Source organism: Dreissena polymorpha, chromosome 2, assembly GCF_020536995.1.
Source record: "Dreissena polymorpha isolate Duluth1 chromosome 2, UMN_Dpol_1.0, whole genome shotgun sequence".
Taxonomy (NCBI): Eukaryota; Metazoa; Mollusca; class Bivalvia; order Myida; family Dreissenidae; genus Dreissena; species Dreissena polymorpha.
Window position 1 is genome coordinate 22,061,367 of NC_068356.1, and position 26,002 is coordinate 22,087,368.

Genomic DNA, 26,002 nt, shown 5'->3' on the forward strand with positions numbered 1-26,002 from the left:
TTCATTAACAGCAATTTGTCGAAATATGTCAAATTAACTTGTTTTTTTAATTTCGTTTTACTGGTAATCATGATTCACGACGTCAGTGTCATAGCTACCGAGATCGTGACTAGTGTTTTAGTCCACGAATTGGTATGACAACGACCAACGTAGTGCCTCTTGTAATCTCGAGACGATGACCAAACTATAAACATTCTAGGTAAAAACTGACCATTTGTTCATAAACGATTATAATATAATACAGGTTTTTATATATTTGGTCTGTCGGTGTAAACGGCATTGCTTATTCAATGTAGCGATACAAATACCCACGTATAAATTATCATAATGCCTCTATGTATATTTTTCCAAGAAATATAATGTGTGGTTATGTATGGGTGAATCAAGTTCTATGACTGAACTGTACCTGTACCCATTAATAACTACTATCCACTATTTGGATTCATCGGTTTTTCGTCGTGCTAATCGCTTAAGCATAAACAATATTCATTATCATAATTATAATGCTTATTGCATTAAAAATATGTATTTTTTCAAACTTGCTTTCAATTTGTATTTCACTTCTGCATAGTCTCCAAATATATCTGATACTCGAATGACAGCTGTTGCGTTGTACGCATGCCCTGGGTCACCAGTCTGAAAGGTTACGATGTTGGACGTTTGGCCAGCTGCAAAACGTACAATAACAGGTCTCATATTTCACGTCAGATACGATATCAGATAGTTTAAGTTTAATTTATTGAAGTTAAAATAAAATAACGTTCACGGAAACATAAGCGAACGGTATGTAGCGTATCAACCGACTGTCAGTACCATTAGTAAAATAAGCAAGACATGATCGCAACAAGTTGATTCGACTACTATAATTATATTCCGATATTCCGATAATTAATGCATTCTGAGCAAAATACGGAAAGAACGATTTTCTTACGATCAAAATACAGTATCTGTTTCTCGGTCTCAACTCCACTGTATCTGACATAGAAGTAGTAGAACAGAGGCTGGTCAGTCGTGAAGTTGGAGGCTGTCCAACCCTCGTCCTTCCAGCCAAGACACGTCATGTTGAACTTTTGATGGCTTGACAGGAAATCAAGCTCTTTGGCTGCAAGTAAATATATCAATAAAAGTATACAGTATAAAATCAATTAATAAAAATACGTTAGGCTAAATGTGTGATTTTGTCCATCTTTAGAATCAGACAATTCTGTCCATTGCTATATATTTGTAAATACTAAAAAGTATTGGATGAACTTTGTAGTTTTCGGAAGCTCATAGTATATTAAAAAAAGTATAGAGCATATTCGATTAACAGTCTACTTATTATAATACTTTTTCTTAACAATGTTTTTCATAGGACACGGGTAACTCGCAAAAATTCACAAGACAATAAATTGTTCCAAATTGGACATGCATAGCAGCATAGAAACTTAATCACAACACATAGACAAATAAGTAAATCAAATAAATCAGAAGGTAAATCAAAGTACTGATAGTACTGGTGTGACGATGCTTTTGAACAGGATTGATATAAAAAACATCTATTTACGTTTATCTACATCACCACAATTGTGTATGTGGGTACGAAAATTTTGGGTAGGAAAAAAATGGGTAAGAAAATTTTGGGTACAACAATTATGCAAAAAAAAAATTAAGTACGTAAAAAGATTTGGTGACGAAAAAAATTTGGGTAGGAAAAAAATTGGGTACGAAAAAAAATTTGGTTACGAGCAAAATTTGGGTACGAAAAAAAATTGGGTACGAAAAAATTTGGTACGAAAAATGTAGGGTACGAAAAAAAAATTGGGGGTACGGGGAAGTAGTACCCGTGGGGAACTTGATCCTTTCAGCGAAACTGGGAGGCGAGTTACATTCTCGATCAAATATAACAAGAAATATCTTTAAAAAGGTATTCGACGTGTATTTTCTGTACCACTTATCTAAAAAAAACTGTCTGTTACAGTAAAACGTTTGTGGGTTATAACATTACGTTTCATCATATAAATTCAAAACTTGACATGCTCTTTAATTACACCATGCTCTTTAGTGTCACATGTATATCATACCAAACTTTATATTTCGTTGTTTCCTTTCCTAAGTTAATGATGCTATGTGTACGACGGACGTGATTTCACAATCCCATGTGCATGAACACATACTTTTTCTCTTTTGATTATTGTTCTTTTTCTCTAATTCAATAAGCTTAGGCATGTTTGTTCGTTAAGAACGGCAATAATTTCATGATGATTCCCGATCGAAAGTGGGTATGAGCACATAGTCGTAAGAGCACTTGAATACGTGAGTTCGCCCATGAACACATGGTAAGGTTAACTAAATCTCCGCGATATGACCTAATATGTGTTTAAAACAGCAAACAATATCCAACAAACGAATGAATTGTCAAACATAGTATGTGCACTGATGTGGCTCTGTAATTTATGTTTGAAAAGTTTATAAAATATGCAAATGTGAAAAAGCACGCAGAAGAGCGAGTATCACAGATATAATACGGCTATTATGCTGTTTATATACCATAGTCGCTACAAAGTTTACAAATGACAGGTTCGAAATGATTCGTTTTCTTTACACTCTGATCGCGTTGAAAGTTAATTATACACGGTTTTAATTCGCAATTTATTTACTGAATCACGACAAATGTCAAATACAATACAGAAAATGCATAGTTGTTTCATTGATCTATAAACATATAACGGATTGAATATAACTGATTAAAAATTAACGTCTCAATCGGACTGGCTCGGTCTTTTACATAGGTTGCCATTGTAAAGAATTTTTTCATGATATGATAACTAAGACGATGCTTCGCAGCATCGTCAATAAAAGGTATGCGCTAGCGGCATGTTGATGATGTTTTTTGCAAACGACGCGTCGTCTTGATTATGATGAGTATTTGTGCCAAAGAAGTTCGAAATCCTACATGCGCGACCAAGTTATGAGCCGGGAACGAAATAGCAACGACTACACGATACAAATTGTATCGACATGGAACCCCTATATATCAATCCACCGATATCATGGCAAGGAATAAAACCCCAAATGAGACCCTAAGAATAATTTAAATATCACATGAAGATCAGTGATACTCGCTACCTCTGGTCTTGGGCTATTTCAGAGGACATGGGCTTAATATGGGCATTTATTGAAGCGCAAGTCTATATATATTACATTTTTCATCACAACATATGGCCTATTATGACCCCGTTGCATAGTTTGTACACTTTTTAAAGGACCTCTATATGTTTCTACATATCGACTGTTAAAGACATAGTTTCAGACAACACGACATTTATAGGTTTTTCCTCTATACGTCGAGGTAACATTGGTGACCACCCCTTTACCCGGGCATAATTTGAACAAACGTTGTGGAGGACTTTTAATTGATTCTACATTCCAAATATGAAACTAATGGGCTTTGTGGTTTCAGAAAAAAAAAACTATTGTTAAAGGTTTTCCCTATATATGTCTAAGGAGAAGAATCTACAAAATAAATAAGTTGTTTAAAATGTTTTCCTATATAAATCTGCGTAAAACTAGTGACCGCTAGACCAGTTTTATGCACAGGGGCATAATTTGAATAAGTTTGGTAGACGACATTTATACGATGTTACATGTAAAAAAACACATCAAGACCTTGCGGTTTAAGAGAAGATTTTTAAGTTTAAACTATTTATATATAATTTAAAAAAAGTTATTTCCAGTGCGTGGTCTATTTTGACCACAAGAGTACGATATACACAAAAATCGAAGAGCATATTCTTACTATAGATTGAAACAAACTAAGTAGTCGTATTTTTACATGCCACATACCAAACCTCCGGGCCTTGCAGTTTCAGAGATCGTAAAAAAGTATATTGATCAGGGTCACGAGTAATATGTGCGAAACCATTTTTGACTCCAAGGACATGATAAAAACACATTTGGTACCATACGAGGTCAACTACAAAGGACCTTTGACCTTGAAGTTTCTGATGATTTATAAGCGGAACAGATCTCGTTAGTCCGAAAAAAATGCGAGTGGTTTCATTTAAATATTTAAATATATATGCAGCCGACGACTTTGTTAGCATCTGAATAAAAGAACGAATTATCTGCGTGCAAATAAGTCACAGCTTTTAACTCAAAGAAGTCAATTTATCCAATCCTAAATATCGTTTTTATTATTGCTCAAATATAATATTTTACTTTACATGGCATTTTTCCTTTTGGCATTGTTTTCTTGAATTGTACCACTTTTCATCTTGATTGTTTTCCTCTGGCATTTCAAATTCTGATATTTGAAACGCTTACCATTAAATCAGGCAGAGGTTATGGTTCAAAATGCATTGAGATCAAATAAGTTAGATGAAGAGCGTGATTATGAAGTATCTTTAGCGAACAATCGGATAATACTAACAGCATTTTTGGCAATATAATTTAATATAATGAAAAACAACGATCCTTATACTGAGTACTCGGGAACACCAGCATTTACAGATCAATATCATAAAATATATTTATCAGTTGATATACTTTTGAGTGTCCTATTAGAAATTCTGACTGCTTGCAATCATTTGTGAGCAATACAATTATTGTAACGGTGATTACATACTACTCGCTCGATAAGTTTTCCTAAGCAGCTAAAAGGGAGATGAGGCAAAGTTTGAAGGTGCGTTAGAGCTCTTTAAATAAGGGTATAACAAGTGCATTTTCCCACCATGAAGGGCATTTACATTATTGTAACGATATAGTAAATACCAGTAATAAGCACATTGGGTTTGCGATAAAGTCGCAAGTGCGCTTTAGAACTAGATGACTGACTTAAGCTAGACCAACATATTTGTTGGTTATAAAATTTTTGATTTTGTCCATTATTTCAGTTTTAGTTACATACACGTTTTGTACGCAATCAAAATGAAAGTAAGGATAGAAAGAACTCACGAAGATGTGTCTTAACTTGAAATGAATACAAAATAGTTGTCAAAGCACGTTGCTTTTTCTTAAGAAGACGTATAAACACATTAATGTCAACCGATGTTCAGAGCGGCATCACATCAAAGTGCGAATCCCAGTGTATGAGATGTTTTAAGAGCTTACATTATTGTTTTATAAAAAAAAATGTAAATCGATTCGTATCAATTCAATATTGGAGTAAAATTGTCATTTTAATGTCCACTCACAGTGTTGACTTTGTTAAATGCGTAGTTGTATTTAAACCAGTTGTTTGTAGGTGGTTGTTTTATGAAGATAGCTTTAGGTCTATCACGTGTATGCCTTAATGTACGTATCATAGAATATTAACAAGGTTTTTCACGAGGACGTACGGTAACACGTTAGAATGTTATACATAATTTTATCAGTCATAACAGTTTGTTCGTGAAGTAGCTAATTCTTCATTCATAATTGCTATAAAACTCATTTTGTGTCAATTAAATCATTTGATCATTGAAAAGCCTTTATGCAACAAAAACACCTCTATTTAGGTTAATTAATGTATGTTTACTGTCTTTATTATATGCATATACGGAACACAAGTAAACTTAGGGACAGATTTAAACGCCAAGAAGATATTTGAACAAACTTAGTTTAGGACGACCGAATGATGTGATAAACCAAACATCAACCCCAATGCCCTTGCAGATTAAAAGGAGAACATTTTGTAAATTATTACCATATACATAGAAGGAAAACTAGCAACCTTTAGTGTGGGCAAATATATACTTCTCAGGGGAATGGAAATTAATGAAGAAAGTTGCGAATCACAATATGATGCTTCACGGCAAAAACCAAGCCTTTGAGTCGTGCGGTTTCAAAAACTAACGTTTTTTTAAATAATGTTTTTAAGTATATACATATTGGGAAAAAACATCCAGGGTGGGGCCAATTTTGACCCCAGAGGCATGATCTTTATAAATTCGGCAGACAATTGTGCATGGCAAAATATAAAACTTCTCGACTTTGTCGTTTTATAGAAGATCTGTTATTTATTTGGGTGCGTGGCCGTTTTCGACCGCATGGAGCATAATAATAGCAAACACTGTAGAGGTACATTATACGATGTTACTAAAGTTATTGCTGACCTCTGTGTCTTGTGGTTTCTGATATGGAGATTCAATATTAAAAAATCTATTTTTCTTACGTGACCTCCGTATGAATGATTTAAACATCTTTAAAAGAGGTTGATCCAATCATAATTTCTGTAAAGTTTCATGAAAATCTCTTCGGCGGTTTATGAGATGCTGTTTGATGGTAAAGTGGACGGACGAACTGACGCAATGACCGACATTACGATATCCCAATAGCTCACCATAAGCACGTAATGCTCAAGTCAGCTACTAGATAAAAGGATATTCGTGAATTAGTACATACGTTCAGCCTTTGATGAATTGTCCAGACTTATGGGGTCAGTTTCTTGTATATTGCCTGTATAAGGAAAGACGTTGCAGTGTCCCTCCTTCGGTGGAAGATTTGTTACAAACTCGTAGTAGGCCGGTCCGTACGTCAACCCGTCTGCCATTATGGTCAACGTGACAAGGTATCTTTTGCCGGGATCCAGTTTATGTGCACCAATGGTAATCGACCGATTTTTTGTACCTGATATAATGGAAACATGTTAGCCCATTTAATAAACATTATATGGAACGTGTTCGTTCTTGTTACAGTTCAATTTAATTTTTGCCCGTTGATGTGTAGAATATTAATTAATGCCTTGATCGTTCGTCAGGAACGAGTTTGAATTTCGGAAGATAATGTCATAGATACATTGAAGACGTTGATTAAAACAGCTTATCCATTTTCCATTTTAACAAGAATCAGTAAAATAAATTGCATCCCCGACAACAGGTTCAGGACTGTCAAAGGGGTTCCGTAAAAACTTACGATTCATTTTATAAGAACAAAAGATAAATTGCAATCCGACTGCCCTGGTATTAAAGCATAGTTAGAGAACAAAACTCTTTAACAAATAACACAATCGTGAAACCTTAACGCCCTGTAGAAAATCACTAAGTAGAGTTTGACGAATGTCCGACCAAGAAGCGTATCAGGGACGGATTCAAGCGCGATAGCAAGGGCGGAATGACGTCAAGCATTTCTAATATTTCATTTGGATTTTCTTGTGTGTGTAGTTTCAGCTATAAGAGTTGTGTAATGTCAATGGACACATACATCCAGCGTAATTTTACTTATTTATTTATTTATTTAAGTGAATATATAACATTAACATTTGATAAAAAAAATTACCAGTTGCAGGAAAGCCATCTAGGCCTTTTGGTATGAATATGCGATTATTGTATTCCTGAAGCGTCCAGTTTAAAGAAGTGGGACAGTAAATGTTATTGGATAGCCTGGGCACCAGTTGTAATTTTGAGGTGACAGCAACTTTTGACAGGCAATTTATAGTGCACCTGAAAACAGGTAGAAATATGAACAATTTTTCCAATATTATCAAAAAATATATGAGCCGCGTCTTGCGAAAATGTATATTATGCCATATGCGGCCAGCGTAGCACTGAACCGTTCTGCGCGCGCGCGATGTCAGGTCTGCTACTACCCAGTCCACAATAAAGTCTCGATATGTGTAGTTGTGTCAGTAGTGAACATTATGACTCCTCATAGGAGTATACGGATACGGAGGCATATCAGAAGCTACACTATTCGGATGTGTCCCAAGTCCCATTTTCGCATGACGCGGTTTATATAAGATCGATACGTGCAACAGTAAACCTAACGCAAGCCTATCGTGCCAAATTAAAAAACACATGCATAATTTAAAAAAAAATTACGAAGAGTTTTGCTGCGCAAACTATTTCGAAAATATTATTGTATAGACTCCCACACCACGAGATCTGGAAATTAATTAATAACATAAGGGTTTTTTACGTGTTTTCTTGATGCCAATAATATACTCATATATTTTCGTCGCATGATTAGAAATCCTACAAATATGCATTACCGGTAAACAATATTAGACACTAGGTTCAACCATGTTGCTATATTTGGATTAAAAACATGACTTGAAATTATGCTCCAAAACACACTTTTTCCAAGTACATGTATAAATGAAAGTAGTTGAACTTAAGTTCTAAATAAAACATAGCAAACACAAATATTAAATTAACGTATTTTCATATAAATAGAAAGCTCATAACCTAATTTCGAGCGGATTAACAGACACAGATGAGACGCCGATGGTCTGCGTAAAATTCGACACTCCACCGCGTTTGTTGTCGACAGAAACTGTGACATTGTAGAAGTGTAGTCCTGGGGCGGTGGTCGTATTCAAGAACACTATTCCTGTACTAACGTTGCTTAAACTGCAGATACTCTTTGCTGGCTTTGAGTAAGCCTCTTCAAAACTGTCGGCATCCAAGCTGCAAACAAGAAAGATTTTTTGTGTGTATAATTGTATTATACACCACTTAGGGCTCAATGATCATTATGCGTAAAGATCTAATACAATTTTACAAAACAACATGACTGCATGTACATATTTATAGAATTAAGTGAAATAACTTTTGGCTGATTGTGAACCTCTCACTACTGCGACGCATCACATTTTGAAGCACTGATGCTTTAAGTACAAACGTATGTGAATACTTGAAATACTCACGCTTTACAGTCCCATGAAAACATCAATAAGCTCCCATAAGCAAGGGTCACTGGATCATACGACTCCGACACTGCATCCACGGTAACCGTTCCTCTGTTTGCCCACCGCCGGCTTCCGCCGACGATACTAGCATGTGGTGGGGGCATGACGAGTTGCACGTACGTTGGCTCTGTAAGTTTATTTTCAATCTCCTCGTAGAAACCTATCTCAAGCTTGATTAAATGCTTTTTCTCCGGTAAAAGACTGCCGCGAGTGAACAGAAGTTCTTGCCTGTTCGGAGGCTGTTCCCAATTCGATTCGTTCAGTAACCATGAGTTGTAATGTGCCTTCGTCCTAGAATTTGTCATTATTTCCGATCTGCTAAATATACCCGTGCCAATCATTGACGAGATGTACATGGGCGATTCCATTTGCGAGTAGTATCGGTCAAATACACCACTTATAGAGAAATCTGTGTTTACAACTTGGATTCTTTGAGTAAATTTTGTTGAGTTGATAAGATTCCAGCAGTTTATAGTAATTGTATGTACCCCGGTACCGTAGTATATAAAGTTTTCGAAAATAAACGGTTTAAGAAATGTCACGTTCTGTACGAAGCCATAGTTATTTCTCATGATTGGATCACCCATATTGAAAACACAAAATAGGACAGGAAGATAAAGTGCGGTCGCCGATATTCGCAGCCTTGCATTGATAGTGCCATTCGGTATAGTTAAATAAGTAACAATATCTGTTGCCAAATCAATGATTGGATTGTCACAAGTCACATTGACATTATCAAACTCTATAAACGTCCCGTTTATCGCAGTCGCGGTAACCAGAGAATATCCCCATTGGGGGCACAAAAACTCGACAACGCAGCCGCTGTAATTAACGGCGTTACAATGGCCATAATAAGTTGCATTATACGTTATATTGAACATAGTTTGTACCCCTAAATGTCCATACATTTTATACCAGATACCACTACCCCTGGTGTTAATGTACGAAATCGTTGTATTATACTCGAAATGCATAATGCCTAAACGCAATGGGTATGATAATGCCTTGGATGTGTTGGTACTAGTTGATGTCACGTACACCTTCACTGTGTAGTCACCGCGTGCAGAGTATGTGTGATTGAACGTGGTACGATCATACAGAAGGCGCTCCGTTGCAGAAACCCCGAAATCCCAATCAAGATATACACCTAGCGGAATCAGCGCAAAGCCTCCGTTCTCAATGTGGAAATATACAGTCACACTATCTGACACATTTAAGGGAACAAGATGCTCAAAGATAACACTGAGGAAAGATGCGTTGTATTTGACCACCTCGATGGAATACTTGTAGATATACCAGCTAACTTCGTTGGAGCAATTAAAGCTTGCGTTGAAGATTCCCTCGTCCCGGTACATGTGACTGTGGTTGAAAACACGACTGTCGTACACCAGACCATGAACGCTGGTATTGCCGTCATCAGGGTCAAACATGCAAGTGGCGTTCGTTGGTATATGCACACTGCTATTCAATGTAATATTAATCGGAATGCTCATGGTTTGCAAATTAAGCCAAGGGTATTTTTTGTTGTCCGGTTCAAGTGTGTATCCGTCAGTTGGAACCCGATTTTGTACAAGTATAGGAATATTTCCAGAGCGGTTGTAAGGAGCATGACCATTGTATGCTGTCCATCGAAGTGTATAGACTCCGGCTGCTCTGTACACATGACGGAACGTTGTAAGACCATAATGTATGTACATTATACTGTCAGATGTGTTTGACGTATTTGTTCCGTCGCCATAGTCAATTTTGTACTTAAATCCAAAATTAGGCACTCCCATAAATTCAAATGACGCTGTTAAGTTTGTGATATATTTTCCGGTTCCATTTACGATGACAAAATCCAGTGGTATCAGTGAGTCCCACACAGACATGTTTATAGACTGATTGTAATCTCCAACACGATTACGTATACATGCGGAAACCATATATAGCCCTGGCATGTCAAAAAGGTGAGTGTAATTGTAACTTAGCGGTAAAACGGTAGTATTGCTTAAATATATCGTTTGGAAATCTTTAGTCCCATGCGAATAATCGATGATTATATTGACTGCTTTCATAGGCAGGTCTGCAGAAGACATAAATTCTACATCAAACACGCTATGCGATGTCGTGTTTCCGGGAATGGATGCGACGTTGAAATTAATGTTGTTGGGCTTGTAAAACACATCGACAATTATCGTTTGCGTTACTGAGCTGACAAGGTTGCTCGCAGTTACACTTACATTCATCTTTGGTCTGAAAAAGAAGAGAAAAACAGAAACGTCATGTAAGTCTTGTAAAGGACAAGAACGCTGCATGTTGCCTGTAATTACGAATGCGATAAAACACGTGTGTGAACGAAAGTGGTTAAGGACATGTGTAAATATAAACGTTATTCCTGTATCTGCTCAATTCGTTCATTAAAAAAAATCTAAAAAACCCAACACGAACAAGTAGGATTGAATGTGTTCCCATGTAATTATTATTGCACTTGCCCCGACAATCGTAAGATCTAAGATACACCTACCGCAAAAAAGTGTAGGTCATATTTTCGTGATTAAATTCCTGATTTGGGAACGATTTTACAATGGTTTCATTGACCTCCATGTTCCACGACAGGGTAACGTTTGTCCCTTTGCTGGCATTTGCCTGAAAATTATACCGGTCGCCTATCGCCGCATAAATGTCGTCCAGGGCAAGCCAGGCCTGCAGGCAATAACACAGCATTTTATTTTTACACAGTTTAATTCTGGAAATAAACCGCATTTATGTTGGGTCAATAATAAATACGGAACATTAATTATCTATAGTTAAAGGGTCCTTTTCACAGATTTTGGCATATTTTGAAGTTTGTCATTAAATGCTTTATATTGATAAATGTAAACATTGGATCTTAAAAGCTCCAGTAAAAAATCAAGAATGAAATTTAAAAAAGGAAAAAAAAGTAGCCGGTACCAGGGCTCGAACCAGTGACCGCCGGAGTCCTGGAGTTAGTCTGAAGTACAAACGCATTAGCCCTCCCGGCTATTCCGCCGAGTATACACAGTGTAGTATTTTAAACTTTATATCAGCCATCTTCGTAGTTTCGTTAATTTAAACGACAACAACAGAACTCTCCAAATTATTCGATCGTTTCGCGTTGCAACGCTTTATAATTTTTAGGTCAAAAGATACATATAATGGCTATATTGGACTATGGTAAATGTTCAGTAATACTATTTCCTCACAAATATCATAACTAAAACGAAAATTTGCTAATCTGAAACAACTTTTTTCAATTTTGTCAATTTACCAAACCGTGAAAAGATCCCTTTAATAAAGCACGATTAAAGCAGATTAAAAAAATTGAACATTCGCAGTGTTGGAGCGTAATGTCATCAATCATTTGCGGATGAAAGTATCAATCGAAAATTATTTAAGGTAGCAATTTTGATACACCTTGATTATTTAAGGTAGCAATATGGATACATCTACATTTCTATGCACACTCTCATAGAAATGCACACGTTTACTATGCACGGTTTGCAATAATTATTTTGTAAAATATTACCTTAAAATCTTCGACCTCTGTTTGAACGATCACATTATAAGACCCTGATTTGTTGTACCAACCGTTTTCGACATTCCACTTCACATCATAGTTTCCCACTACTGTGTAAGTGTTCGAAAACGCAGTTAAGTAATACAGCTCGTACATAATGTCTTCAGACATGTTAGTATAGTTATTGCCATCGTCAAAGTCGACATTATACTTAAATCCTGATCTTCGGACGTTTAAAAACTGGAACGTCACATTATTCTTGTTCTTGATAACGGGTGAGCACGTAGTGATACAGGATATGGAAACGTTCGAGAGATTATCCCATATGTTGATTGTCTCATTGAGCTGGACGTCACTAACCGGATTGCTCATAAAAAACACAGCTCTGTATACTCCTTGCACACTAAACGACACATTGTATTCATAGGTTACCGGTAAAATAGTCGAATAATTAAAAACTTCGGAAATCGTCTTGTTCTTGTCTTCATTTACAATGGCCATGTCTATTGTAACCATCTCCATGGGAAGATTTGTAGAATTATCGAATGTTAGTTGAAATGTCGCAAACTCGAGTGTCTGGTGCAGCAATGAGTTGTAGGAAAGAGAGTAGTGGTTCACCTCGTATATGACTTTGACTGTAATGACGTATGTGGCCGAGCTTATAAAATTCCAGCACGTCACGACAACGTTTTCATATGGACTGCAAACAATTAAAAAGCGTGAAAATATGTACAAAACGGTATGAAAAAAATAATGGTAAATGTTTCAAGACGTTCGTAACTAGAATGTAGGCATGTGAACGAATATTCTAATATTTGAAAATCGGCCGAATATTCGAATACAAAAGTCATATTCGAATATTCATTTTTAAGCAAACTTTAAAAAATGTGTAAGTGCAAAGCTGCATTTTTGTCCAGTGCAGACAACTTTCGTGTACCAGTAATTGTTTGGAAAACAGCTGCCATTAATTAATGAGACTTCTTTCATAAAATTTAAAGAATGAAGTGAACATTGAGAATGTTATAGTGAAATATCATTTTCAAACATTATTGCTGTATTCCCTGTATAAAAGCTGTAAGTTCTGGCATTTAAATGTAATGTTTAAGAATCATTATATTCGAATATATTCGAATAATAATGAATGAATATTCGATTATCATTTTCAGTATTCGTTCTCATCACTGATTTAATGAAATGAAAATTTTATCAATGATGTTTAGTTTTCTAGATATTCAAATAATGCAACTAACAATTTTATCAAACAAGTAATGGAAAAGATAGGCTTATTCTTTGTTTAATTTAATGCTATTTGCAAAACTACAAGTTACAGTTAACGTTATTTAGTATTACCGTGAGCTGTTAAACGTGACATGGTCTGTAATGAATGTATCGTTGTGACTTTTCGTGATGTTGGTGTCGAAGAAGTTCCAGAGAAGTGTGACGTCAGCTTCCGGTGGATGCATTGGCGCTAAACTGATAAGCAACGCCTACGGCTAGGTACTCCGCTGAGGGAACAACTCTCGCCTAACAAAAAAATACACACTGTTACCGAAGAAAAGCTGTTGGAAAGACATATCAATGAGAAATGATAATAAACAAACGCTAAAATAAGCTTCAATTTTACAAGTTGTTCATAACTGTCATTTTGTTTACTCCACCTCACCGATTATCTCCCCTTTTGAGATTTATGTACAATTAATGAAGTAATTAACGTTATAATCTAATAATTCAGGAAACATGCCTATTTTATTTGTTCAATGAACTGTTACATATGATCGCTTAATTAACATGTGGACCATACTGTTAAATATGCTGAAATATATGTTTGTACACTACCGCCTGCCTGGTTTTATTACTTTTAAATGAATGTATAAAATTATTAAAATTGAGGTTAGGAATGATTAATAGAGTCTTGCACATGCATTTTTTTCAAAAGGATTTCGTTGTAAATAATTTGTTTTATTTATAAGATTCGTATGATAAAATGTTTGGATGATATTTTAAATGTGGCTGAAAGAAATAAGTCATACTAAATAAAATTAAGTACTAAATCAACAAAAGGCAATAACCGTGCATTCATAGAAGCACCTGTTAAATATCGTGTGGACAACAATGCAAGAAAATGCGCGCTTTTTTCCTAAAAAGTTTCATTTTACTAGTATACCTCTTTTGATTTTGGATATACGCTTGGACAATAGTTAACATGAAAATCTATAAAAACAATAAATTTGCAATTATGATGACAGGAGTTATTATTTCTTGTGAACTTGACTGCCCTTCAGCGAGAACTGTATTGATATGAACTTTTAAGTTGACATTATCTCGCAGTTTATAAGATATGTCTCGGACAAACACTGCACATAACAATTACCCATGAACAACTATAAAATATACATAGGTATTATTTTCCAGTCATAACTCTTGTGCATTGTTGACACCTCTTATTATCGTTCTGTTTTCATGTGACATGCACCTGACATAATATAAAGATAAATATTACAACAGGAAAACCAAACATTAAAACATGGAAGGAAGAGATTTTGCTCTTGAGTGCATCATTTCACTTTTATGAGATCAATTGGTATATGGAGTTTCACTTTGAAATCGCATACAAAAATATGCTAAAACATTAATTATAACAATAAATAAGGACAACAGCTTTCAAAATATCGACGCAAGAGTTATGGCACATGAGTTATGATTCTTGCACTGCGCTCCCAATATATGAGACCTATCTGCCTATAAAGTCTCAAGTTTATACCTCGTATAGTACTCCAAATTATGCTTTGAATAAACTACACGTCCACATAAGTTTTCCTACCGACCAATTAAGTTTTAATTTGATACGTATTAATGTTTAAAGATACATGGCCCCTGTGCACTTCACATTTCCTCAAATAGATCTGCATATCTTTTATGAACTGTATAGCTTACACTATTAATAGTATCCGAGCTCAACAACTTGAATCAGTCTACAGATACAACTGTGTTATTATTAGAATATAAAATTTAATGACTTATTAAACTATAGAAACATCTTTTGTATAAAGAAAATGTCCTGCTTTACAGTTCTGTACAACGAATGTTTATTTGTATTGTAGAGAAAAAACAATTATCTGCATCTGCGTCTATCTGTGAACAATATTGTGTACCTTTTATGGCGACACAGCTGATTTAGACATTCATGTTATCATCAATCTATCGACATTTTCACGAAAGCAAACAAATACGTATTAGTAGCTTCTTATTGATAATTAACCATGCGTTAACCGCCATTATTTTCTTTCTTTTGTTGTGAACAGTAATTTTATTACATCATTTTAGCTATGTATTTTAACTGTCTTATAGGCTCATTTTTCTAGAATCGGTCAGATCAATTGTTGTTGCTTTTTGTTATATTGAAATATTTATGTTCTCCGCAATGCGCGTTTCTGATGCTCCACTCTCAACCCATTTATGCCCATTGGACTCTCCCATCCTTCTCAAATGGATCAATTTATTTCCAAAATTAGGGATGTCTAGTATATATATTTCTATATTTAGAATATTTCTTACAGAATTTCCTTGAAGAAAACAGCGCAGACCCTGATGAGACGGCGCATCATGCGGCGTCTCATCTGGGTCTACGCTGTTTGCCAAGGGCTTTTTCTAGACGCTAGGCATAAATGGGTTACTAGACGTCGTCTTCAGCCAACAGCTTAACACCATGCAATAAGGAACGAAGCCAACAGCAAGTTCAACGGGAAGGAAAAGTAAATAATCCTATAATAGTCTACATTCTATGACAAAGATCACGACGAAGAGGATAGAGCGGTAAATCACATATCGTGTGACTGAATGTATAAGTTTCTCTCTGTGGAAATCGTGAATACTCTGCCTTTAAAGACTGTGGTGTTTGTTATTTGTTGTATTTTTCCACCAGAGCAAACAATCAATGTAAACCGTTTTATTTATTAAAAGCGTTTTACCCTCTGAAGAAAACAAGAGCTCCAGACGATCCACCAGCGTTCTCCTGAAAATTTGTAGCCCATTGGTATAATACTCGAGATTCTCTGGTGCTACTTTTCATGGAAGGGGCATAGTTTGAAGTTTGAACGTATGTTGCTTTTAAAGGCTACATTAACGTTTCACACAACCAAATTGGTCTTTCAAATTTTGTTTCCAGATCCATACTTTGAACAATTTAGTATAGGATAACTTTATGATGTTACATACCATGTAGTACACACCGTGTCCGTTTAGAGAAGAAACGTGTTGAAGTTATGTTTAATGTAAGTCAATATTTAAAAAAAACTTTGTTACAGTACAAAACAGCAGTTCCCTTACATACTCATTGATGTCGGGATAACAACAGGATCCCCATAAGATTCATTTAACATAACTTATGTACATTACAGTTATGACAGGAATCATTTTTAAGATTTCAATTGCTGCTGTAACCATAGTAATTAATTTTAATCCAACAGAACAACCGAAATAGCGGCACTATTCCCTATAACCCCCTCTATATACATACTAAGTTTCATAAAAATAGCAAAAAAACTTTTTGAGTTATCGCATCTAAACATGCCCGTTTGTTATATTAATCACGTCACTAAAAATACGTCATTATAACATGAATGGAAATAATAGTACGGAAAGCTGGTTTTGAATGTAGTGAAGGAACACAATATAATAATTAGTATTTGTATCGATAACACACGGAATAGTTAGGTCTCAGTCAGTGTCATTGTGCTGGTTTCCGTTCTTCAACTAAATCAGTTTTCACATGATCGTCCCAACACTTTCTGAAAATATGTACTATCATACAACGGAACGATTCAGGCCCCTTGAATTATTGACCTTCGTTAATTTTTTAACTTGTATTCAGTCCGCACTTTTGAGCTTTCGCACCCTAACTATGCCAGTTTTAATTTGATCATCGCCAAACGTTCTGAAAATGTGTATCAGCATACACTTAACTTGAAGGCGAAAGTAAGTAACCATTTAAGAAGTGTCGTTTGTTATATTTTGTTCTTAAAGAAAGCCCGAATTTTTTAACTTAAAGGGGCCTTTTCACGTTTCGGTAAATTGACAAAATTAAAAAAAGTTGTTTCAGATTCGCAAATTTTCGTTTAAGTTATGATATTTGTTAGGAACTAGTAATACTGAACATTTACCATGCTCTAAAATATCAATTAAATGCATCTTTTGACGATTTGAAAACCTAAAAATTATGAAGCGTTGCAACGCAAAACGATTGAATAATTTGGAAATTTCTGTTGTTGTCGTTATATTTTGGGAAACTACGAGGATTGCTTATATAAGTTAAAAATACATCCGTTAATAGCATCGAGCACAGATGGTCGAGTGGTCTAAACGGGAAACTTTTTACTCCAGGACTCCAGGGGTCAGTGGTTCGAGCCCAGTTTAGGTTTACGTTTTTTATCCTTTTTTTAGCTCACCTGATTGCTCAGGTGAGCTTTTGTGACCGGTCTTTGTCCGTCGTACGTCCGTCCGTCCGTTAACATTTATTCGTAAACACTCTAGAGGCCACATTTATTGTCCGATCTTCATGAAACTTGGTCAGAAGCTTCGTCCCAATGAAATCACGGTCGAGTTCGAAACTCGGTCGTGCCGGGTCAAAAACTAGGTCACTATGTCAAAAAAAGAAAAAACCTTGTAAACACTTTAGAAGTCACATTTCATGCCCAATCTTCATGTAACTTTGTCAAACTGTTTGTCTTAATGATATGTTGGTTGAGTTCAAAAGTGGTTCCGGTCCGTTGAAAAACATGGCCGCCAGTGGGCGGGGCAGTTTTCCTTATTTGGCTATAGAGAAACCTTGTAAACACTTTGGAAGTCACAATTTTTGCCCAATCATCATGAAAGTTGGTCAAAACATTGGTTTTATTGATTTCTCGGACGTGTTCGAAAATGGTCCAGATCGGTGAAAAAACATGGCCACCAGTGGGCGGGACATTTTTATATATAAGTATATAGTGAAAACATGTCAACACTCTAGAAGTCACATTTTTTGGCCCAATTTTCAAGAAATTTTGTCAGAACTTTTGTTTCCTAGATACGTGAGTTAAGTTTGAAAATGGTTCCGGTCTGTTGAAAAACATGGTTGCCAGAGGGACGGGGCAGTTTTCCTTATATTTATATAGTAAAAAGGCTTGCAAACAATCATGAATTAAGGTCATGTAACATGCGAGACAACTCTTCTAAATATTGCATTTCAGTTTACAGTAGTTACTCCTCTTTGATTATTAATGCTTTCATAATAATACAGTGTAGTTGTGTTTCATTGATGTGTTAATTGTTATTCGAGGTTGGATGTTTTTATGCCCCCTTTCGAAGAAAAGGGGGCATGTAGTGATCGGACTGTCCGTCTGTCCGTCCGTCTGTCTGTCTGTCCGTCTGTCCGTCTGTCCGTCTTTCCGTCACACTTTGCATTTAGGTTTCCAAAAATGCTCATAACTTCTATGTCCCTTTCGATTTAACCTTCATATTTGGTATGCATGTGTATATAGACAAGGCCTTTCCATACGCACAATATTTTTTCCACTGTGACATTGACCTTGAACTTATGGTCCGCGTTAGAGTTTCGAAATTTGTGTTGAGGTTTCGAAAAATGCTCAAAACTTGTCCCTTGAGATATAACCTTCATATTTGGTATGCATGTGTATATGGACAAGGCCTTTCCATACGCACACATTTTTTTACCCCTGTGACCTTGACCTTTAACTTAGGGTCCGCGTTTAGGTTTCGAAATCTGCGTTTAGGTTTTGAAAAATGCTCATAACTTCTATGTCCCTTGAGATATAACCTTCATATTTGGTATGCATGTTTATATGGACAAGGCCTTTCTATACGCAATTTTGACCCCTGTGACCTTGACCTTGAACTAAGGGTCCGCGTTTAGGTTTCGAAATCTGCGTTTAGGTTTCGAAAAATGCTATAACTCTATGCTCTATCAAAGCGTTTAAGGGGGCATATGTCATCCTATGGTGACAGCTCTTGTTTTTAGCTCACCTGATTGCCCAGGTGAGCTTTTGTGAATGGTCTTTGTCCGTCGTCCGTCCGTCCACATTTGTTCGTAAACACTCTAGAGGCCACATTTATTGTCCGATCTTCATGAAACTTGGTCAGAAGATTTGTCCCAATGATATCTCGATCGAGTTTGAAACTGGGTCATGCTGGGTCAAAAAACTAGGTCACTAGGTCAAAAAACGAAAACGCTTGTAAACACTGTAGAAGTCACATTTAATGCCCAATCTTCATGTAACTTTGTTTATATGTCTGTCTTAATGATATGTTGGTTGAGTACAAAAGTGGTTCAGGTCCATTGAAAAACATTGGCCGCAAGTGGGCGGGGCAGTTTTCTTATTTATTTGGCTATAGCGAAACCTTGTAAACACTCTAGAAGTCACAATGTTTGCCCGATCATCATGAAAGTTAATCAAAAGATTGGTTTAATTGATATGTCGGACGAGTTCGAGAATGGTCCAGATCGGTGAAAAAAACATTGCCTCCGGTGGGCGGGGCATTTTTCTCTATATGTATATAGTGAAAACATGACAACACTGTAAAAGTCACATTTTTTTCCCATTTTTCATGAAATTTGGTCAGAACATTTGTTTTCTTGATACGAGAGTTGAGTTGGAAAATGGTTCCGGTCAGTTGAATAACATGGCTGCCGGGGGGGGCAGTTTTTTATATCTAAACAATAAAAAAAAGCATGTGAACACTCTAGAAGTCACATTTTTTGCCCAATCATCATGAAACTTGGTGAATAGATTTGTTTATTATATATCTCAGATTAGTTTGCAAATGGTCCCGATGGGTCAATAAACATGGCTGCCAGGGGGGTCGGGGCAGTTTTCCTTATGTGACTATATAGAGAGAAACCTTGTGATCGAACACTATAGAAGTCTCATTTTTTGCCTAATCATCATTAAACTTAGTCAATGTATCGGTTTTATTGATTTCTTGGACAAGTTGGACAATGGCTCAGATCGGTGCAACACACTTTTTAGCTCACCTGATTGCTCAGGTGAGGTTTTAGGATTGATCTTTGTCCGCTGTCCGTCCGTCCACATTTGGCTTTGTCAACACTCTAGCATTCACATTTCTCAAGCATTCTTTATCAAAGTTGCTGAAAGATCTCAGTCAAGTTTGATGATGAGCAAAATCACATAATTAATGCAAAAATTATTGCCCTTAGATTGTCCAAATTTTCATTATATTATACAAAATCCTTGTAAGCAAAGTTTGATGTTTGGATAAGGGGGGTCAACTCAAAACATAGGTCACCAATTCAAATCTTAACAAAAACAAAAACACTCCCTATGCCAGAGTTTTGGTTCAATAATGATGAAACTTGACCAGGATGTTTGTCTGGTCAATATCTAGGTCATGTTTGACATAAGGTAAAGCTTAAATGAATCGACTCCTCTCAGGTGAGCGAACTAGGACCATCTTCGCCCTCTTGTTTAAAATTGTATTTGTGTTTTATTACTGGAGATTTTTAGGTCCAATGTTTAAATTTATCAATTTAAAGCATTTAATGACAAGCTTCAATACATGCACCAATCTGTGAAAAGGCCCCTTTAAATTTTTGTTTTTAAAAACAAATTGACAACGTGACCCCCATCCCACCCAGCATTAATGTGTGTGTGACATCCGTTTACCATTGACTCATTTCTTGTAAAAGTTTTCACTATATAAGTGTATATAAAACGGATAACCTCCGAGGCAAGGTAAGATTTGACACCGATTGAATTATTTGAACAATCTTTGTTAAAGACTACAATAACATTCTTTGTAAAGGACTAAAATAAGATGTGACACACCAAAAACTGAATCTCTGGGCTATACGGTTACATAAGAAAAGACTGTTTAAGTTTTCATTTAAAAACCTTTTTGAGTCTCGTCGCCTAATTAATCAACAGACTGGAATAATTTAAACAATGATAATATTGATCCACCGTCTAAAGCTCTAAATTTGAATGTCATAGATTCAATTGTAGCTCTTTTTCACGTGCTTTTGTATGTGATTTGTCTTGCTTCATTTGGTATCTCCCACCCTGCTGGAATATCTTTACAATTGCCCATAAGAGGTTATTTCAAGAACTTAAACTCTGAATACTACAGTTTGGCACCCGACTAACATTTGTGTGTGACTAAGGCATGGTTAATATCCAGGCACATATTGTGTGGTGGAGCGAAACCATAATTTATATAAAGGTAGACCAACCAAGATTTAGTTTTAAAAGTTTCATTAAACATTACCAAGAAAATTTGAAAATATGTCAACATATTAAACTTAGACGCAAAGGACAAACGACAGAAAAATCCGGATAAATCATACTAAACTTCTCGATTAATAATTGATTCGTAGATTTTGTTTGATCTGTTTCACAAAATACAACATCATGTGCAATTTGTTCCAATGAAAATTGCGCTTAACAGTGTTGCATCTATATAATGTTCACACCCATCTCGCAAAATTCTCGAACTAATGTACTAGGTGTATTGAAAGGGTCTTGACAAAGTAAAGTATTTCAAATGTTTGTAAACATACCTTACGGATTAACATTATTTTTCGTATTTCAAGGTTTGTAAAGAACAACGCTTCTGCAAATGTGTTTTTCCGCGCATATGCAACTTATTTTCGAGATTAATATCCTGCCCGTCGTTATATCTTACTGTGTTCTTCGGCTTCAATGAATATTTGTTATACATGTCTTGTTACAAAACTCAACCCACCAGGTACAACACTGTAACATTTCCGTAAATATCCCCCGCTTAACGAAGTTGTTTTACCCATAAAGAAATGGTACCACCCTGTAATTTCACCAATTCTTTTTTTAAGTTTTAATATAACAAACTCGTGCCAGACACAACGCACTACAAGATAATATGAAAGTCAAAACAATACAAAAGTTATAAATCAACAATCGAAGCTCTGAAAACACACGTACACATGAACGCACGCTCACACCCGCGCGCACAAACGCACACGCGCGCACATGAACACACGAATGAACACACATACGAGATGCTCACTTACCTGAAAATTTGTTACTTCTTCGCCCACAAACACATCTCGAGTCAGACCTGAAAATGTTCGCAGGCCAATAGAAGAGTCCAGTGTTATCTGGTAGGTCCCAAACTTGATCGGTGCAGTCGCAATTATTGTGACATGAACCTGTTTATCGCTTGTCATTAACTGTAATGACAAGTCATTTGTCGCCGACGTCACAGTGACGTTACACAGCCCGTCGAAATCGTATGTAACTGTTGCCTGGGTAACGCTAGTGTTCAGCCAAGTGATCGCTGCTTCGGATGGCGCTAAGCTCAGTGTGTGGGGCGCTGAAAAGAGATGAAAATGTTGAGTCATGATATGCAAAAAGTATTATAACAATTTAAGATATACATAACATATTTAAAAACAATAGTTATGTTATTTGATTATCCCTTTTTAACTTGTTATGAAAATAACATGTCTTCAAATAATTTGAATCATATCGTAAATTTCACATTTAACACATTTAGGAATTTAGTTTCATTTAAGTGTATAAACACCTGCCTGTGCATAAAAAATCACATTTTGTGTGATAAACTGGATTTTAAAAGAATCGGGACAGGAGTGTGGATGTGTACATATTAAAGATCAGAGTCATTTTGAGTTATAAATAAGCATCGTGTCTAATCCAAAATTGCCGATGCCAAAATGTACAGAAGAGTGTCTGCCATTCGTTTTGGCCCCAGATATGTTGCGATTTAACAACTTAACACACTTATTCGAATTTATATACACCAGCGTTTTAAAACAAGGAATAAAATACTAGTACCCGGTATTTAAGGTGTCAACACATTGCATCCTAATTATGATTTCCATGATTTTATTTGGTTATTCAAGCTATTCGAAGTTCCGATTTGTTACTACCTACACTCGGTAGTGGGACGACCACTTACCTGAGCAGTTAAGATCGATTGGCGGGAACGCGCCACTCTCATTACAAACGAATCGATAACTTCCGCTGACGTAATGGTAGTCTTTCTCGCACGTGTAATTGATGGCAGTGTTCCAATTGTGCTCCAAAAGGACCGGAATGTAGTAAGCATGTGGAACAGGGCTTGGAGGATCACAAGTGACGACTGTGCGTAAAATATGCCACAGCTATTTATCAGGTATTCAGATCAATGTATACAATATATAATTCTATAATACTCACGTAGTAAAAGGCGAGCTGCAAACCTAAAATAGATTACTGGTATTTGTGCAGTAATTCCTTGTTTGAAAGTGAACATTATGACAGAAAACAACAAAAACGTGCCATATTATAATACATATAATAATATAAATGCACAACACGTCTCCATATACGTGCGCAACACATGGCGGGCTGAGGGCAAGAACAAGTAAAGAAAGGCCGGAGCTTCTCTGCGCGCATTTCACACACTTCATGACGCCGAGCATGAACATGGTGCGACATATTGAACACGTTTAGGTCTGAGGCTTCTCGTTGGAAAACAGGGCATTAAACCCGAATCAGAAAGGAGGGTCTACACAACCATTATCAGGGACGCTAAGGTCCTATTTGGATAAACTGAATAAGCATGTGTTCACTTTAAAAGGCTGACACAGGACGAAACTTTAAACAAGCCCGTCTTCCACGACACGCCGCATATATGTTCAATATACACGTACTTTCTCATTGCCATTTAATAAAGCTTATATGCGTGCTAGATTGGAAACATGTGTAAGTATATATTTACAGTTGGTGAAGGTTTGATTTAAAACTAAAGCATGATTATTTTAGTAGGAAATACGTGATGGTGTCACCGTTGTGAAACTTCCAAACATCGATCGCAGATCGAGGTGCAACTTTTAATTACATGACATGTATTAAAAATACATACCTGTAATGGACAACTCCGACACACGGCAAACATAAAATACAAGTAGAGTATCAGAAAATTTAAAGTAGTGAGTGTAGTCGATCGGATGTTAAATGTATATCTGTTTGAAATCTAAATGGAAGGCAACGTTATAGATATCATTTTTATAAGCTGCAACTAAATACACTGCAAGTGTATTATCAATGCTATTTATAATTGGGAAACAAAACGTATTCAGTGTGTACCAAAAATTACTATTGTAAAGACGATAATACTAATTTCAATTTCATAACCTATTTCACATTCAAAATTAGAGCCAGTGTGTTTGTTAATCAATGACATGCCTTTTTGATAAAAGAATTTGCTTTTTAGATTTTTATAATTTTACAACTTCAGACACAAGATTCACAACCATAAAACCTAATGTCTTTGAATTGAATATGTACAAGAATTAAAAAATGAATTTTATGTCCAATAAGTGACTTAAATTATGCGTTGTTTTCATAAGTGTGTTGCCCTCCAGAGTTAAGCAAAAAAGGTAAACATAAACATAAAACTATACCTGGATATAGGAATTTAATACCATCAAGAGGGGCCATTCCTCCGATCTATATCCCAAAGTGGCCCGACATACCCTACCATAAGAGCAACCGTTGTGTCATCATGTATCATAATCCCTTAAACGAGCTTGAAAACTTGATAAGACCAAAGTTTAACAGCAAAACAACTACCAGTTGATTTTTCAAACAAATGAAATCACCAGTTCATGCAATATGGTCAGTCTATTTGACAACTTCTATATTACATGCAGTACCATGAAAGGAGCTACATGGTTAAATACCCATATGTCTTAGTTAAGAAATACTTGTGCAGTTTGGCAGGGTCCCTGTCCAGTTTCCTGTGTGGCTACACGTCCTAAGTAGGTCACCGTAGCTATGGTTATATCCGAGCACGCAAGCGTACTCGATGGTCGTGTTGAAGTCTTGCGTGGTCATTGTGGGAGGCGTGAATGTCATATGAGGAACATCAATCGTGTTGCATTTAACAACTGAAACGTGCAAAATGTAACAAAGTGGAGCAGCTTACTTACGTTTAATAAGCAATTAAAATGAAGATTTCGATTGTGAAGAAACTCGGTAAAAAGGGAAACGGTATGTTCAAACAATCTATTGCATTTTTATGCAGGACTGCAAAACATGCTAATGTATTGTTTTCTCTCTAAATACAACACTTTCCTATTTATATTATAAAATTAAATATATCATGGAAATATATGTTTGTGTAAATATCTTTCTGTTCAATTAAAACCCATATAATGTGTAGATATTAACACCAAATAAAAGAGTAATATCGTAATAGAGGATAATGGTGTATTTTAAAGCATATGTGTCGATTGATATGGAGCTCTAACAAATATGTAAAATGTATAAACTATGCAGAAAATTCAATGTTAAATTCTTTAAAAAAAAATAAAAAAGCTGTTCAAAGGTACCGACTTACAAGATCTAAAGATATTTTAACAATAACGTAATACATATTGCAGTGTCATTGTACTTGTGCAAACCGGTGTATCAGCAGTCCATGTCTTGTTGGGCAAGCATTCCGACACCATATCGCCGCTATTGTACTCGTAACCGAAGTCGCACGTATAATTGACACGTGACTGCCACACGTACTCGCTCTCCACGGGCTCATACGTGACCCGGACGCCGCCTGGGGGCTGTGGGCAGGTGATCACTGCAAAACCATGGCGACGACGTGAAACAATATTGGTCATCAGATGATATAATTTACTTTCAAACTTAGAATATTGAAAACTAGTTTATTTAACGCCACGTGGTTTTTAATTCGTCTGATATAGAGGATATTTGTTGGATTGGGTGGAATATCGATTTTAATTCACTCGTGATCATAGAAAAATATATTTTCACTCGTGGCGTTTA

General features: G+C 36.0%; 3 protein-coding genes across 3 annotated transcripts in view; all 3 read right to left on the bottom strand.

The window, feature by feature from the left end:
• Positions 1-416, bottom strand: part of LOC127869582 (polycystic kidney disease protein 1-like 2) — a 148,285-nt gene extending 147,869 nt beyond the window's left edge. The window contains exon 1 of the mRNA XM_052412236.1: positions 407-416. Within this exon, the coding sequence (XP_052268196.1) occupies positions 407-416 (10 nt within the window). The remainder of the gene's footprint in view (positions 1-406) is intronic.
• On the bottom strand, positions 69-12,338 carry LOC127869583 (uncharacterized). The gene is made up of 8 exons (XM_052412237.1): positions 12,177-12,338; positions 11,289-11,332; positions 8,606-10,882; positions 8,145-8,366; positions 7,237-7,400; positions 6,364-6,588; positions 932-1,102; positions 69-668 (listed from the first exon to the last, which is right to left on the bottom strand). Exons 1-8 carry the CDS (start codon positions 12,336-12,338, stop codon positions 508-510), a joined length of 3,426 nt encoding a protein of 1,141 aa, XP_052268197.1. The 3' UTR covers positions 69-507.
• LOC127869584 (sushi, von Willebrand factor type A, EGF and pentraxin domain-containing protein 1-like) lies at positions 11,160-25,836 on the bottom strand. The gene is made up of 7 exons (XM_052412238.1): positions 25,614-25,836; positions 24,925-25,107; positions 23,133-23,315; positions 22,225-22,526; positions 13,518-13,691; positions 12,177-12,867; positions 11,160-11,332 (listed from the first exon to the last, which is right to left on the bottom strand). Exons 1-5 carry the CDS (start codon positions 25,834-25,836, stop codon positions 13,611-13,613), a joined length of 972 nt encoding a protein of 323 aa, XP_052268198.1. The 3' UTR covers positions 11,160-11,332; positions 12,177-12,867; positions 13,518-13,610.
• Between the last annotated feature and the right edge of the window lie 166 nt (positions 25,837-26,002).

Excerpts from the sequence above, each read along its gene's own strand:
- LOC127869584 (XM_052412238.1), bottom strand. The coding sequence starts at position 25,836 with ATGACCAATATTGTTTCACGTCGTCGCCATGGTTTTGCAGTGATCACC. Across the intron at positions 23,316-24,924 it reads GACCCTGCCAAACTGCACAA|TCGTCACTTGTGATCCTCCA; the intron begins GTATTTCTTAAC and ends TTTTACGCACAG. Across the intron at positions 22,527-23,132 it reads AATCGATCTTAACTGCTCAG|CGCCCCACACACTGAGCTTA; the intron begins GTAAGTGGTCGT and ends ATCTCTTTTCAG.
- LOC127869583 (XM_052412237.1), bottom strand. The coding sequence starts at position 12,338 with ATGTCTGAAGACATTATGTACGAGCTGTATTACTTAACTGCGTTTTCG. Across the intron at positions 11,333-12,176 it reads CAGAGGTCGAAGATTTTAAG|GCCTGGCTTGCCCTGGACGA; the intron begins GTAATATTTTAC and ends TATTGCCTGCAG. Across the intron at positions 6,589-7,236 it reads AGATGGCTTTCCTGCAACTG|GTACAAAAAATCGGTCGATT; the intron begins GTAATTTTTTTT and ends CCATTATATCAG.